General features: G+C 38.8%; 1 protein-coding gene across 2 annotated transcripts in view; it reads left to right on the top strand.

Moving 5' to 3' along the window:
• The window catches only part of MIPEP (mitochondrial intermediate peptidase), a 72,722-nt gene that overhangs the window by 37,801 nt on the left and 21,004 nt on the right, over window positions 1–13,917 (top strand). For both annotated transcript variants that reach the window (XM_062615183.1, XM_062615185.1), the window contains 2 exons: window positions 6,377–6,451; window positions 11,841–11,960. In XM_062615183.1, coding sequence (XP_062471167.1) covers window positions 6,377–6,451; window positions 11,841–11,960 — 195 coding nt within the window. The remainder of the gene's footprint in view (window positions 1–6,376; window positions 6,452–11,840; window positions 11,961–13,917) is intronic.

The raw sequence follows: 13,917 nt of genomic DNA on the forward strand, positions 1-13,917 counted from the left end.
TGGTTTGTCTAAGCTAGTTGTAAGTATCTGATATCAGCTTTCTGTGTTTGTTATTTAAATACGAATAGATTGAAGTAATCTTTTTTGTTCTTGAAATTTAGTGATTGTTAGAGCAATTACTTTTATCTGTTGTATATACGTTGCAAAGTACTTTGAATAGAAAATCCCCCATCTCTTACATTTACAACTTCACAAAAGTCCTTTTGGGGTTTATCTTTTCTGTGCTTGTTCCCGGACTAATTTTTTTGGTGTGCAAATAGAAATTTGAATCAACATTATCTTGTCTATTTTTTTAGTTATCTGAAAGAAAAGTGAGTCCACTTTACTCTCTTTTCAAGGGGAAGTAAGGAAGGTGGGTGAAACGGTTAAAATGTGAAATTTGTAAAACCATTTCATCCAAATATTTTTCCATATGAGAACTTCCATAAAGTTTCTTCTTAGGAGTAAAGAGGCTGAGCTCTTCTGGGTGAGAAGGATCTTTCCTGCAACAGCTACACAATCATAGCTCTGCTGGATGTTGACAAAAGAAGGGTTTTTTACTGACTTAGCTTATTAAGGAGGCAGTGCAGATCATTTGAAGCAGCATCCTTCTTTTGGCATTGCTGCATCTATGTGACAGTTTTTGCAAGTAGATTTTAGATGGTGTCATTTTTTAACACTCCCACTGAGCATAATTACATCAGAAAAACTTGGTAGCATAGTCTCAGTTTGTGATTGCTCTTGCCATAAAATCCAATTATAGAAGGACCCTCAGGATCCTCACTTAGGATCAGTGCTTATGGTTATGGGAAGTGGAGGGGAAAGAGGTATTGTTTTCATTATTAAAACACAGGAACTGTTAGAAACTGGGTTTTAGTAGCATTGCAAACAAAAGATTTGGTGAGCAAGGCTTCAAAGCTGAAAATGCCATATGCATATAGATATGGATCATAAGGATCTGATGCAAAATACCTTAAAGTTTATAGAAAGCATGTTTCTGCTTTCTGTGCATTTTGGATGGTTGTGCTGTTGAGTACTGAGGAGTGAAAAAGCTTGCAAGCTTTTCTGGCAAAAGGACCAACTGTTGTGAATTTAGTTCAAAAAGCTCGCCAGCACAAAAGTAGTTGTTCCAAGAAAGTAGCAAGCCTAGGTTTCCTTTCATCTTAGAGAGAACTCAAGCCAGAAAATTCTTTTGGGGAGGAGGGGAAGGAATAGAGAGGACTGTGTTAATTAAGAAGTTGAACCACTCAGGTAAACTCATGAAGATGAGCCATACGAAAATGAGGTTGTAGCAGTGCTTAAGCAGACAATCTGGTGTATGTGTACCTTCTGCTTCACTGTGTTTGTTTGATTTTGTTAAGTGCACAGATATGTGGTAGGTCTGTTGAGCTAAATCATTCTAAGCTTATGTGTCTTTGGAGGCTCTCTTTGACAAAGGCCAGTATTTCAGCTGTTCAAATTTGAACTGACTTCATTTTTCACAGAGATGGAATTACAAAGGCAGTATTGTATTAGCATGATTGCAAGAATAAGCTCTCAGATAGTAAACAGTTGTGATGTGTTGTGGTTACTACACAGCAGTAAGGAGTTAAGTGTGCTTTGGGACACGGGGAGTTCTGTTCTTTTAGCCACCATGGCAAATATGCTGAAAAATGTATGCCAAGATCTTAAAGTTACTTAATATAAAAGGATGGAAAAGTGGAACCCGAAGTATAGTATGTAGGGTTTAAGTTTTTAAAATGGTATGGTTATTCAGTTAGCATATTTTCAGCCAAAGCTCTGCGAAGTCTTTCTTGGAGGAGGATGACAGTTTGATTCTGGTTTTATCGGAGAGCTCATCTTTCAGGATAAGTAAAATAACCATGCTGATGCATTTTTTTTCCTTTACTTGGCTGCTTATTAAGGGGCTGTATGAGATTCTAAGGCAGCAAGGAGAAATAGTTTCTATTTCCTGAAACAGCACCTCTTCCTCAGTACATGCAAGACCTCAGCATATCTGTATGCCTGATACTCGCAGAAACAAACACTGGGGAGGAGTGGTGATCTTTGGAAAACCCTCTGGAATCTAATTTTAGTTCCATGAAATCTTAAAATTTAAAATCCCAGAGGTGCTTTGGGAAAAATAAGTGATGTCTTTTTTTATCATTCTTTCAACTTAATCTAATTTTGTCAGTGTTTTTCTGGTGACAAATTCTGTTTGGCTTGTGAATGATAACAACACAATGTTCGAGCCAGATCAGTAGCGCTGATAGATTTGAACACATTTATGTCTCTCCTGTCAGTAGGGTTTGTCATAAGAATTATTTGCACATGAAAAACATTGATATTTATATGGCTGCAAAAAAGCAAAAAATATTTTCTTGGAGGCTGTTGGTATTAAAGTCATGGCAGTCAGGTGAAGTTCATGACAACTGGAAAAAAGGGTGATATAACCCCCATTTTGAAGAAGGGGAGAATGGATGACCCAGGAAACTACAGACCAGTCAGTCTCACCTCTGTGCCTGGAAAAATCTTGGAGCAGATTCTTCTGGAAGGCATGCTAAGGCACATGAAAAACATCAAGGTGCTTGGTGACAGCCAGCACATGGCTTCACTATGGGGAAGTCCTGCCTGACCAATTTGGTGGCCTTCTATGATGGGGCTACAGAACTGATGGCCAAGGGTAGAGCAGTTGATGTCATCTACCTGGACTTGTGCAAAGCGTTCGACACTGTCCCACACGACATCCTTGCCTCTAAATTTGACGGATGGACCACTGGGTGGATAAAGAACTGGCTGGATGGCCACATGCAAAGAGTTGTGGTCAATGGCTCAATGTCCAGCTGGAGACCGGTAATGAGAGGTGTCCCTCGGGGATCAGTGTTGGGACCGGTCTTGTTCAACATCTTTGGTGACATGGACAGTGGGATTGAGTGTGCCCTCAGCAAGTTTGCCAGTGACACCAAGCTTTGTGGTTTAGTTGATAAACTGGAGGGAAGGAATGCCATCCAGAGGGACCTTGACACTCTTGTGAGGTGGGCTGATGCCAACCTCATGAAGTTTAACCATGCCAAGTGCAAGGTCCTACACCTGGGTCAGAGCAATCCCAGGCACAGCTACAGGTTGGGCAGAGAAGAGATTCAGAGCATCCCTGTGGAGAAGGACTTGGGGGTGTTGGTTGATGAGAAAATGAACATGAGCTGGCTTCAGTGTGTGCTCACAGCCCATAAAGCCAACCGTATCCTGGGCTGCATCAAAAGGCGCGTGACCAGCAGGTCGAAGGAGGTGATCCTGCCTCTCTACTCTGCTCTCGTGAGACCTCACCTGGAGCATTGTGTGCAGTTCTGGTGTCCTCAACATAAAGAAGGACATGGAACTGTTGGAACAAGTCCAGAGGAGGGCCACGAGGATGATCAGGGGACTGGAGCACCTCCTGTATGAAGACAGGCTGAGAAAGTTGAGGCTGTTCAGCCGGGAGAAGGCAAGGCTGCGTGGAGACCTCGTAGCAGCCTTCCAGGATCTGAAGGGGACCTATAGGGATGCTGGGGAGGGACTCTTCCTTAGGGACTGTAGTGACAGGACAAGGCGTAACGAGTTAAAACTTAAACAGGGGAAGTTTAGATTGGATATATGGAGGAAGTTCTTTACTGTGAGGGTGGTGAGGCCCTGGAATGGGTTGCCCAGAGAAGCTGTGAATGCTTCATCTCTGGAGTTGTTCAAGGCCAGGTTGGGCAGAGTCTTGGGAGATATGGTTTAGCTTGTGGTGTCCCTGCCCATGGCAGGGGGGTTGGAACTAGATGATCTTATGGTCCTTTCCAACCCTAACTATTCTATGATTCTATCACATACATCTTACTTTGTCTCTAGAAGGTGGTGCTAAGCCATCTACTGTGCAGAGATATTTTAGTGCATTATTAATGATCATTTTGTACCTCCTCTCAAGAATATGTTTCAGATGTTTGTAGAAGAATATAGGGAAGAAACAGGTGAATGCAGAGAGTGCGCTTTCACCATTCTTCTCTGGCTTGTGATCGGCTACTTGTAGTGCAGTCAAAAGAAGGCAAGACTGTCTTGGGTGAATCTGTTAGAACTGCTTAGCTATGAACTGAGAATCAGGCCTGCTTCACTTGTTTCTTGAGCAGGGCTGGATGTGACCAGCTCTCTTAGGGAGCATATAAAGACTGTCCACATCGTCGAATCTTGCTGCTCTGTGTCCCAGGGAACTGCTAACTTGGATTTCCCAATTCAGTTGAGGATCTGTGGGACTGTGGTTTACTAAAATGCCACTTAGAAAAGTCTAGTGCCTTTTGTTCTATTTATTTTGTGTACTAGCTGAAAGTCTATGCTCTTAACATCCTCTTATACCATCATTTAATATAGCTGAAAACCAAAAATGAGAATCCATTATGTTGAAAGAGGTGGTTTGACCTTACTGGAAGGAGTGGTCTTGGCTTTAACACTCTTCAATTATAACTGTGTGAAATAATACATATTTGCCAAGCTTTTGTATGTTCAGCTTTTGTAACACTGGCAAATTACAATTTAAGAATTCCCATCCAGTTTTCTCACACTTTACTGTATCCAAAATATGGGTGCCCAGAGAAGAAATCAGTTTTATTTGATTCCATAGTGCACTACCTCACTATGAAATGAAAGCCTCCAAAAAGCTGCTAAAACTTGCTGATAGGTTTGGTGCTTAATAACAAAATTTATTCAAAATTCTGTAGGTTTTCTTGCATGACAGCTGAAACTGTGTTATTGCCAACCCATGTGTGCTTTATTTCCAGGATGAAAAGTCACCAAAATCCATGCCTTATTTTATGTAAGAGGATGAGACAAGAGATGTTCATAAAGCCAGGATAAAAACTGTCCAACCAAAATACTTTCTACCATTTGTAATTTTTTTCCTACTTTGCTTCTTGTGTTAACAAGTTCTACATAATGAAGCAGTATTGTGAACAATACTAAATCCAGCATGGAGCCTCAAGGTAGTCAGCTACTAACATCTTTATTATGATGGATAACTGCTCATTTACTGTTACACTAGTTATCCAAAATCATCATCTAATTTGAAACAGAACTTCTATATTTAGGAAGGGTAAATACTGTACTAAGAAGGATATACTGTAGGACAGACTTCATTGGTGTATTTGTCTGTGCTAAAATTGAACAGCTGTGCACATTTATGACAGGCAAAATAGTGGGTGTTGTTCTGTCCTGTTCTTGACCCAGCTAACATTTGTCTTGGAGAAGAGGTTACAAGCTTTGGCAAGCTGCTGCATAAAAAACAGCTGTGCAACATGAGAGTTTGTCTAACCTGCTTTACCTTCCAGATTCCACAGTGTTAATTGATAACATTTTCCTCACTTATGAGTAACTTTTCTGCAGTTCGGTTTTTGTTCTGTGAACGTTAACTTTGGTTGTCTTGAAGTCATATCATTTGCGCAGAATCTAACCATACAGCACAGCCATCAGGATATATATATTATTTCTTAAACACTTCAACACACTGTAAAAGTTTAGGTGTGCTTTTAGAGCTCAGTGTAATACCAAACATATGTATTACATTTTGTAACATATAGTAACTTTCTTAATATTTTAGGAAGAACCCAGTTATGTTAACCATATTTAGTATGCTTGTTTAATAAAACTGCTACTAAAGAAAAAAGAATATGCTTACTAGGAAAAACGTCTATTGAAAAGCTTCAGGAAGCATTGGAAGAACTAAGGAAAAAGTGTCAAACATTTATAGACAGATACTCTTAAAAATGTGGCATGAAAAAAATCTTTGGAAGTACTCATAAATGTCGACAGAATGTCAAAAAGGGTTTACTTTAATGACTTGAAAAATGTCTCTGAATTTCAGCCTGTGGTGGCATGAGTAATTTTATTGCCATAGATATGGAATAAATTTAACTTTGTTAAAAATTTCAAAGGGTAGATACTTACTGTTCAGTATAACAAAACATTTTAATGTGGGTTAGGGTAGAAGCCCTGATGCTATCCCAGTTGAAGTTAGGAAAACCCTACCAGCTCAATGGAAGTAACATGGGCTCCCTGTAAATCTAAGGGAACTATGCTCAAAGACCAACAGGAGAAGCTATTATCTGCTTTGAAGATTAGTGAGGATGACCTGGAAGGACTGTAGCTGCCCCTCTGTTAGTTATCTCTAAAGATAGTCATAATATTTTTAACAGGCATATAAGGAAACATAGGATCAATTTACAGAAAAACAGTGAGACATACAATGATTTCTTGGTTGCTATGTAAATTATTGCCAGTATCTTAATTGTCCATTTCATGCTTTGTGAGCATGTATGGGAGATTTTCTTCCTTAATGCAAAGCACTTCAAATATGTTTTTATCATCAACAGCACAATTCTAAATAGGTTCTTTTTTTTTTTTTTTTTAATTCAAGCCACTACCAAAAAATATGGTGTCAAGACTCTGTGAGTCCAAAAAGGTGTGTGCTGCAGCTGATATGCAACTCCAGGTATGTTCCTTGCAGTCTAGTCTCTACTGGCTATCTAGAGTTTACAGAACATATTTTGATTCTTACAATTTTATCAGTTGTTTAATATAGACACTTTATTAACTATATGCAAATTAATGAGAAGTAATTCATGTTTATACTGATGTCGACGTTCGTTTTGTTGAATGTATTCTGTGCTGCCTGCTTAAAGCTAAATGTCTAAATCTGTAGGAAAATAGCGTTAAAACTGCAGCTTTTGAAAATGATTGAATTGTCAGAATTCCCAAATGTGGCTTAAAATTGAGTTCTTAAATTAATGGAATCATTTAAGGAGAACTTGCTGTAGAGGAAGTATTGCATACCTTTGGATTATTAAAGTGTAGCAGGACTGACAGATTCATGCTACTTTAGTGTCACCAAAATCCAGGAAATAAACTCTCTAACCAGAATGAAAAAATCAAACCAGCTTATTTATGAGAATGTTGATTGGAGCTCCCATCAACAAACTGCGTTATTTTTCTTCAAAGGAAGTAAAGGAAATTAGGGCTCTATCTAAACTGGTTATGTAGGTTTTTTCAGTCCTTCAACAGCAGTTCTCAGTTGTGAACAGTAGCATTAGCATCCAGCCAAGTTGGTTTTTTTTTTTAGAGTGAGCGTTTGGCTACGTTTAGTATGCTACAAGCTTCTGCTGTGCGATTTCTGCGAGTTTGGTTTCTTCTTTGTTTTGCCTTAAGCCAGAAGCATATAATTTTTCTTTTTACAGTTGGCCTAGTGTTTAGGAGAGATAACTCTGCTAGTACCTTAATAAAGGGTAGTCATTATTTCTGAGATGTGTAAAGAAACAAAGACCAGATCTCTGTAATTCTTCACTTTGAAAAGTGCCCAAATGATTGCAACTCTATCTACAAATGTGAGTTATGCTAGTTAACTGAAGTTGATTTAAAAGCAAAACTTAGTTAAATATTTGCAGTTTACTCTGTGTAGTTATTTATAGTGTTTAGAAACTAATCAGAATACTGGACTGTGGACTTGTGAATGTTTATGTGTCAGTTACACTGATTAAAATCAGATTTAATCCTGTTTTCAGTGTGTACATTTTTTTTTTCATTGGTTAAGCTTCACAGGTCTTTGAATTATGCTTTCAGTGCAGTGCTGGCTGTCAGTGGCCAGTGTTGGCTCCACAGGCGTGAACACAGAGGGTGCCACCTGAGGCTATACCTCTATGACATGAAAGTAACTGCGTTCTCTGCAGATCTGATTTTGAAATGTACACCCCTGAGTCTGAAAGGTTCTCATATAGAGATAGCTGAGAATCCAGACAGAACAAGGGCAAGAGCAGAATTAATTCATGTACAAATTGGGTTTTATTCCTGAAAAAAGCCCAACAAACAATTCAGGATTTAAATAAAATTTATACTGAGAATGCTTAGTGGTGGACCTCTATTCATGAAGTCCACCAACACAGAATAATTTGTCACTGTATGGGCTAGTAACCGTCAAAGTGACGACCAAGTGCTTTCACATGCGCCCATTCTTTTCTGGTGTGCCCATAACAGCTATATATAGATCTAAGTCTGATTTCCTTTCAACTTTTAATATGTGCTTACTATAATCTTGTCAAGGTTTGAGACCAAATTGTCAGTGTGGGGACTAAATGGTCTTGGATACCAAGAACACTTAAGTCACAGATATATTAAGAAATTACATGGCCTCACTGTCCTCTGGTGGGGAAGATAGTGTGTAAGTCAGTAATGAAGGGGTCATTGCATCAGTCCTGTGGGGTGGGGTGTGCAATCCTCCTGCCGCTGTTTGCCCTCAGCTCATCCTGGGGTCTCTGTAGGGTCTGTCCCAGAGCAGCTCCAGACCTCATAGCTTTAGAGCCAGGGAGAGAACACCCACTTCTGGTGGGCTCAGATTCCTGTGGTCACATAATGATTGACTGGTGCTGGCAATGATGCAGAGATTAAGCAGGCTGCTTGCCCTCAAATTACTGTTGTGTAACAAACGTTCAACCAGTCTCAAGCTGCGCCAAATGACCACAGTACCACACTGAAAAATGTTACCGATTTCCTACTTTTGGCACCATGTTTTTGAAGATTGCAGATGTAATACCTGCAGTATGCACTCATTTCAAGGGGACAGTCTGGCAGAGCCATTCTGTTATTAATTCAGAAAAAATGTCCCAGAGAAGTTAACTGTATAGCAAATACAAAGTTCATACATTTCTTTGTAGAAGTTTGTGCACTGTAATTCATGCAGATTTAAAAGTATAATAATTCATTGAACAAAAGCATATATTCCCATCTGCAGATGCTGAAGTATGTATGTGCCTCTAACGTATATACCTGAAAAAACTGTGAACAATGATGCAAATACTTTTCCTTCAGACTTTGCTAGCGGTGTATTCTATCTTGACAGCCAGATGCCATGTAAGCCATATTTGACCTTTAAAAGAAATTAAAATGCCTACAAATTTTCCAGTTGTGGGGCAAACACCTAAAGGTTCTTCTGTGGTCTGTTCAGAAAATAAATATACTGGCATGTCAAAATACGAAATTATGCTGTTTTTTCATCATAGCTATAATACCTCTGCATTTTCTTCCAGCTCATGTAATCAGTTACTCCACAGGAAAGACAAGAGAATCCATGCATCTTCCATAAGGCTTACGCCATGCAGATTGAGTCCCAGAGTCTTTCAGTCAGTGCGTTCCCTGGAAAATCCATAACTGTTTACATATGAATGCTATTAAGCAGACAACAAGCTAGAAAGAACTGTAATCAAGTGAAAGTAATATTAATGTCCGTGCAAAATATTCAGTATGAAGATAACTTTTCAGTGGCCTTTTTATATTTTGGCAAATGTGTTTTACTGAAATTGGAAATAATCTTCTAGCTACTGCTTAATATTAGGCATTAACATGCTCCCTAGCAGTATTACCTTAAAATTCTGTGATCTTGGGATATGTCTCTCTTTGCCATTTCAAAGGCCTGTGTAAACACACAGAACGGTGCTTTATAGATAGGAAGGCTTATGGTTGTAAAGTTCATCTGAGTTTATTTTCAGGGGTGGATTTTTAGGTTTTTTTGTTTTTTTTTAACTTTTCTGTCCAGGTGGCCTGGCTCAAAGCCTTCTTCCCACGCTTTATATGTGCCAGGGTCGGGGAAAGCTTGTAGCCGCCTTCAGCAACTCGTTTCCCTAGCATCATGTTGTTCTTTATTGAGTCTATTTCACTGGCCTTCAGCTGACGATTCCCCATTCCCCACTCCCTAGCTGTGAGTTGAGATTTTGCTCCAGCTCCCTGGCCACAAACTATTTGACTCCAAATTTCACTTTTGCAAAGGTCCACAGCTTTGCAGTTTGCTCCATCTTGTGAGGTGCACACTGCAAACAGGTCTTAACAAAGTTGAGAGACAGGAAAAAAGAATCAAGGCTGGGCTGAAGCCGGATGCTGAAGTCTATTGTCAGATCATAGAATCATAAAATGGTTTGGGTTGGAAGAGGTCTTAGAGATCATCTAGTTCCAGCTCTTCTGCCATGGGCAGGGACATCTTCCACTAAGCCAGGCTGCTCAAAGCCCCAGCCATGTTTGGTTTGGGTTTTTGGCGAGGAGGAGAGGGAAGTCAGTGTGAAATGATTTCGGCAGGGTCACAAAGGCCTGGGGAACAGGTGAAAGTGAGTTTTTTAGGACTCTAACATCAGGTAGTTTTCAGATGTATTCATGGTAGAATAGATCTGTTGGTCATATTCTCAGTCACCCTTGCTACCATAAATGGTGTAGCTTTTGTTAAACTTTGTTAAAAAATGAACCAGAATTCTAGAGACCAGCTCTGAGGGAGAAAAGTACAAACAAAGGCCTTGCAAAGCCTCTTTCTCTTCTAAGGTACGAGTAAGAAAGACTGTTGTTCTCACAACCTATTGTAGGTTTCTCTTTAGTTTTTTAATTTTTTGTGTTATCAAGATAATTATGGAAAATTAAAAATATCCCTGTGTAGACTGGTTTTAAAAAATCCGCACTGCTATTTGCTACTTGATGCAGTGTCTTCGTGGAGTTACCCTCTGAACAGATATTTGCTGCCTGCTCTGGGTTTGTAGATGCGTGGTGTTAAGTGCTTGCATCTCTTGCTACTCTCTGGGTCACAAAACTTGCAATATCATTAATGGATGATTGTGCAAGTTTAGGTCTTGTTGACCTCTTTTCTCCTTATTAGCCATGTAGGCAGCAAGCAAGGAAATTGAGAATACCTCTTGCAAGTTTTGGCTTCTTCACCCCTCTTCTTATAATCCTAAATTTTACTTGAAAAAATAATCAATTTTCACATTTATCGTTGGTCAAGAAACACTGTCAAAGGATTTATCAGGTTTCTGCATGTTAGAAGACGGCTTATTCAAGTAGAACAAATGTGGTTCTTTGGAAACATACTTTCACCTAAAATGTGACTGTGTTGTATTCAGCCCAAATAAAACGAGTGCTAAATTCTGTTGCACAGCAGTGGGTGTCCTCTTCAGTCTTTCCTGCACTTCACAGAATAGGAAATCTTCTTATTTAAAATAAAATAAATGCTGAATTAAAATTTTTTTCAGTGATAGCACATACTGAGCTTTGGCTCTGTTTTCTGTCCATCCTTAGTTCATATTTGCTATGAAAGTGCCAGATACTCTGCTTTGCTATATTTGCTTGAAAAGTAATTTTATTTGTGCTGCTATCCTGATCTCCACACAGTTCACCAATTTAATCATGCATATATGTTCCGCCATAGTTCACATGCTTCTGCACAGAAATTGCCTATGAACCTCTGGCAAAGTACCCTCCTGGTGCAGTGTGATTGCTAAGTTCGCACTGCAGCAATTTATTGCTCTGAGAGAGCTGAAATAAAGCAAGCACTTAGTACTGCACTGTTTGAGTACTCTTAAGGAGTATCGGCAGCTCTGTCTGTAGCTTCTTGCATTCACTGCCTGGGCCATAACTTGCCTCTGCAGATATGTTTTCTCATGTCTTCATGCACATGTCTTGGAATAAATTATTTTGCTATGTCCACTCAAATAAATTTAAGTCTTTTTAATAAATTCATTAAAAAAATATACTTCAAAAATAGTTTTGAAAAAGGGAATTGCTGGACAGATTTAGGGACAGATCTTAATTTTATTTAAAAGTGCAGATTTGTACTGCCAGTGTTCTCAGTAACCTAAACACAGATTTATGATAGGTCATGATGATTGTGGTTGGTGTACTTCAAAAACATGTTTCTCTCATTATGTGTTATACTAAAAATAGAAGATTTACAAAACCATATATAAATTATTTAGACTCTTCCTTTCCCCTATTCTCTCTCTCCTTTTCTGTTTGTCTTTTTTGCTTGTCAAGTGCCAATGCTCTGTGGCAAAGGCAAACATGTATTTTTATCTCTTCAGGTATTTTATGCTGCCTTGGACCAAATCTACCATGGAAAACATCCTCTAAAAAAGTCAACCACAGAAATTTTAAAGGAAACACAAGAGAAAGTTTACGGATTGCCATACGTACCTAATACAGTGAGTAGAAACAGAATGATGGTATAAGCTACACCTTTTCTACCTGTCCCTGCCCTTTGCCCTGCACACTCATATGCTTATTGTTGTATTGTTATGTTTTCTTTCTTTCAGCCACTTTATGTGAAGAGTAAGGTATTGGAAATTTTCAGCTGAAAATCAAAATTTAATTAATGTACCTTTTTTTGTACAGGCCTAGTCTTGTCATGCTGAATTTGAATTACAGTTTTTCTTTTTTTAATTATTAAGGAAGGCTGTGGAATCGATACATTGGAAAAAGAGTTTATTCTAGCTTTGTAAATGACTGTTTGTAAAAGGCAATAAAACACTGTGCTGCATTTTGCATTTTGTATACTGTCAGTATTGGCATGTGAGAGCAAGTCAGTGTGAAACAGGATTTGGAAGTGAGCTTTTCTCACTGTACTGCTGTGATCTTTGGCACATCACTTATCCTTGCATGTGGTATCTGAAAGCATTAAAGCCTTGAGTTCTACTGGGCTATGTAATTTTGATATTCATCATGACTAATTGTGCGTTTGTTCTAGACTTCATGATATCCAAAGGTACAGTTTGCATAGATAGTCATGGGATTTCCTGGGCTGGTTGGAGCCGAATTCCCAGCTTGACCATGGCCCAAATCACTGTTTGACGCTTTGGTCAGAACACCTAGATCCTTTTTGTGCTTTCTGCTTCTCAGGAAATGTATGTCTCTCCTTAGCAAAAATGGTCTTTCTTTCCCTGAAAAGGGTATTACGAGGTCCATGCTTGAGCCCTTTGCTCATCAAAACTGTACTGCCTCTGGCAGCAAGATGTCTTCAGAGTGTGATGTCTGACTTAGCATTTTTATAAATATTCTTTGACACCGTTCCTCTGCAGGTGTTAGATATCAAGTGAATGAAATGGTTCAACCTGCTTTGAAAGTTAGCCTGTGTTTTTTGTTCAATTTAAAATATTTTTTTATTTACCTGTTACTTTCAAAAGAGTGAAACATCTTATAATGAGCATAGCCTCAATATGAAGGGCCTTAGGTTTTGGCCTGGGGCTTTATCCCAGCAAGGTGTACTGTGAACTTTTGAATTGTCAGAAAGTCTATATTCACATTTACTGAATGTAGAATTTATTGAATGTCTAGTCAAGAACTGTAATACTATTTAAATTTTAGTGAAACATTACACTAGAAGAATGTTAGTGCTCTGTATCTAATGTCCATAATTTGGCTTGCTGTCCTGTGCTGCAATTTCTTCTGAGCTTAGGATATTGTAATTTAATTTGTAGTCCAGATAAAAAAAAGTAAATGTCTTGAAAGTGAAAGGTGTTTGCTTTATTTTTTAAGAGAAGAAAGTCTATTCCTTCCTTTCATTTAATTTCCGAGCTGGTAAGAGAGATCAGCTTTTATTTTCACCTGCATTAATGTGATTTTCTGTAGTAGCTGTCTGGGCTATTATCTGTCAGGGCTGCAGAAACACCCATTGTTATCCCCTGATAAACCTTAATTCCTTTTTCCTGCTCCTAGCAGGCAAGTAAACTTAGCAAATATCCTCTGAATGTACTTGAGCTTCAATCTTATTGTGCAGACTCATTTTCTGAAGTAGTACCACAGCATACATCTTCAGCAGATGGATTTCTGTCTTTCTGAGGTGCTGCTCCAATAATAGGACAATTTTATGCATCTTTTTGTGATTGTACTTTCAAAATGAGGCATAAAAACTACACCTAATAATTAAATGCTGGTGTACTTACGTGGTGATACCTATTTTAAGGTAAACCAAAGTATCATTCTCAGCAAATATCATGTCTTATGTACCAAGCGTAGGAGGGATAGTGGAAAGAAAATGCTGTTGAAGCATGATTTCAAATAGGTTTTACAGGCATGGGGCAGTTGGTACTTCACACAGTAGTATTTACATTGGCTGTGTTGACACAGACGGTTGCAGAAGCTAGTGCCACATGCAAGGCAGAA

The sequence above is a fragment of the Pezoporus occidentalis genome, unplaced genomic scaffold (genome assembly GCF_034315485.1).
Source record: "Pezoporus occidentalis ecotype Australia unplaced genomic scaffold, CSIRO_AGI_Poc_V1 ctg18, whole genome shotgun sequence".
Lineage (NCBI taxonomy): Eukaryota > Metazoa > Chordata > Aves > Psittaciformes > Psittacidae > Pezoporus > Pezoporus occidentalis.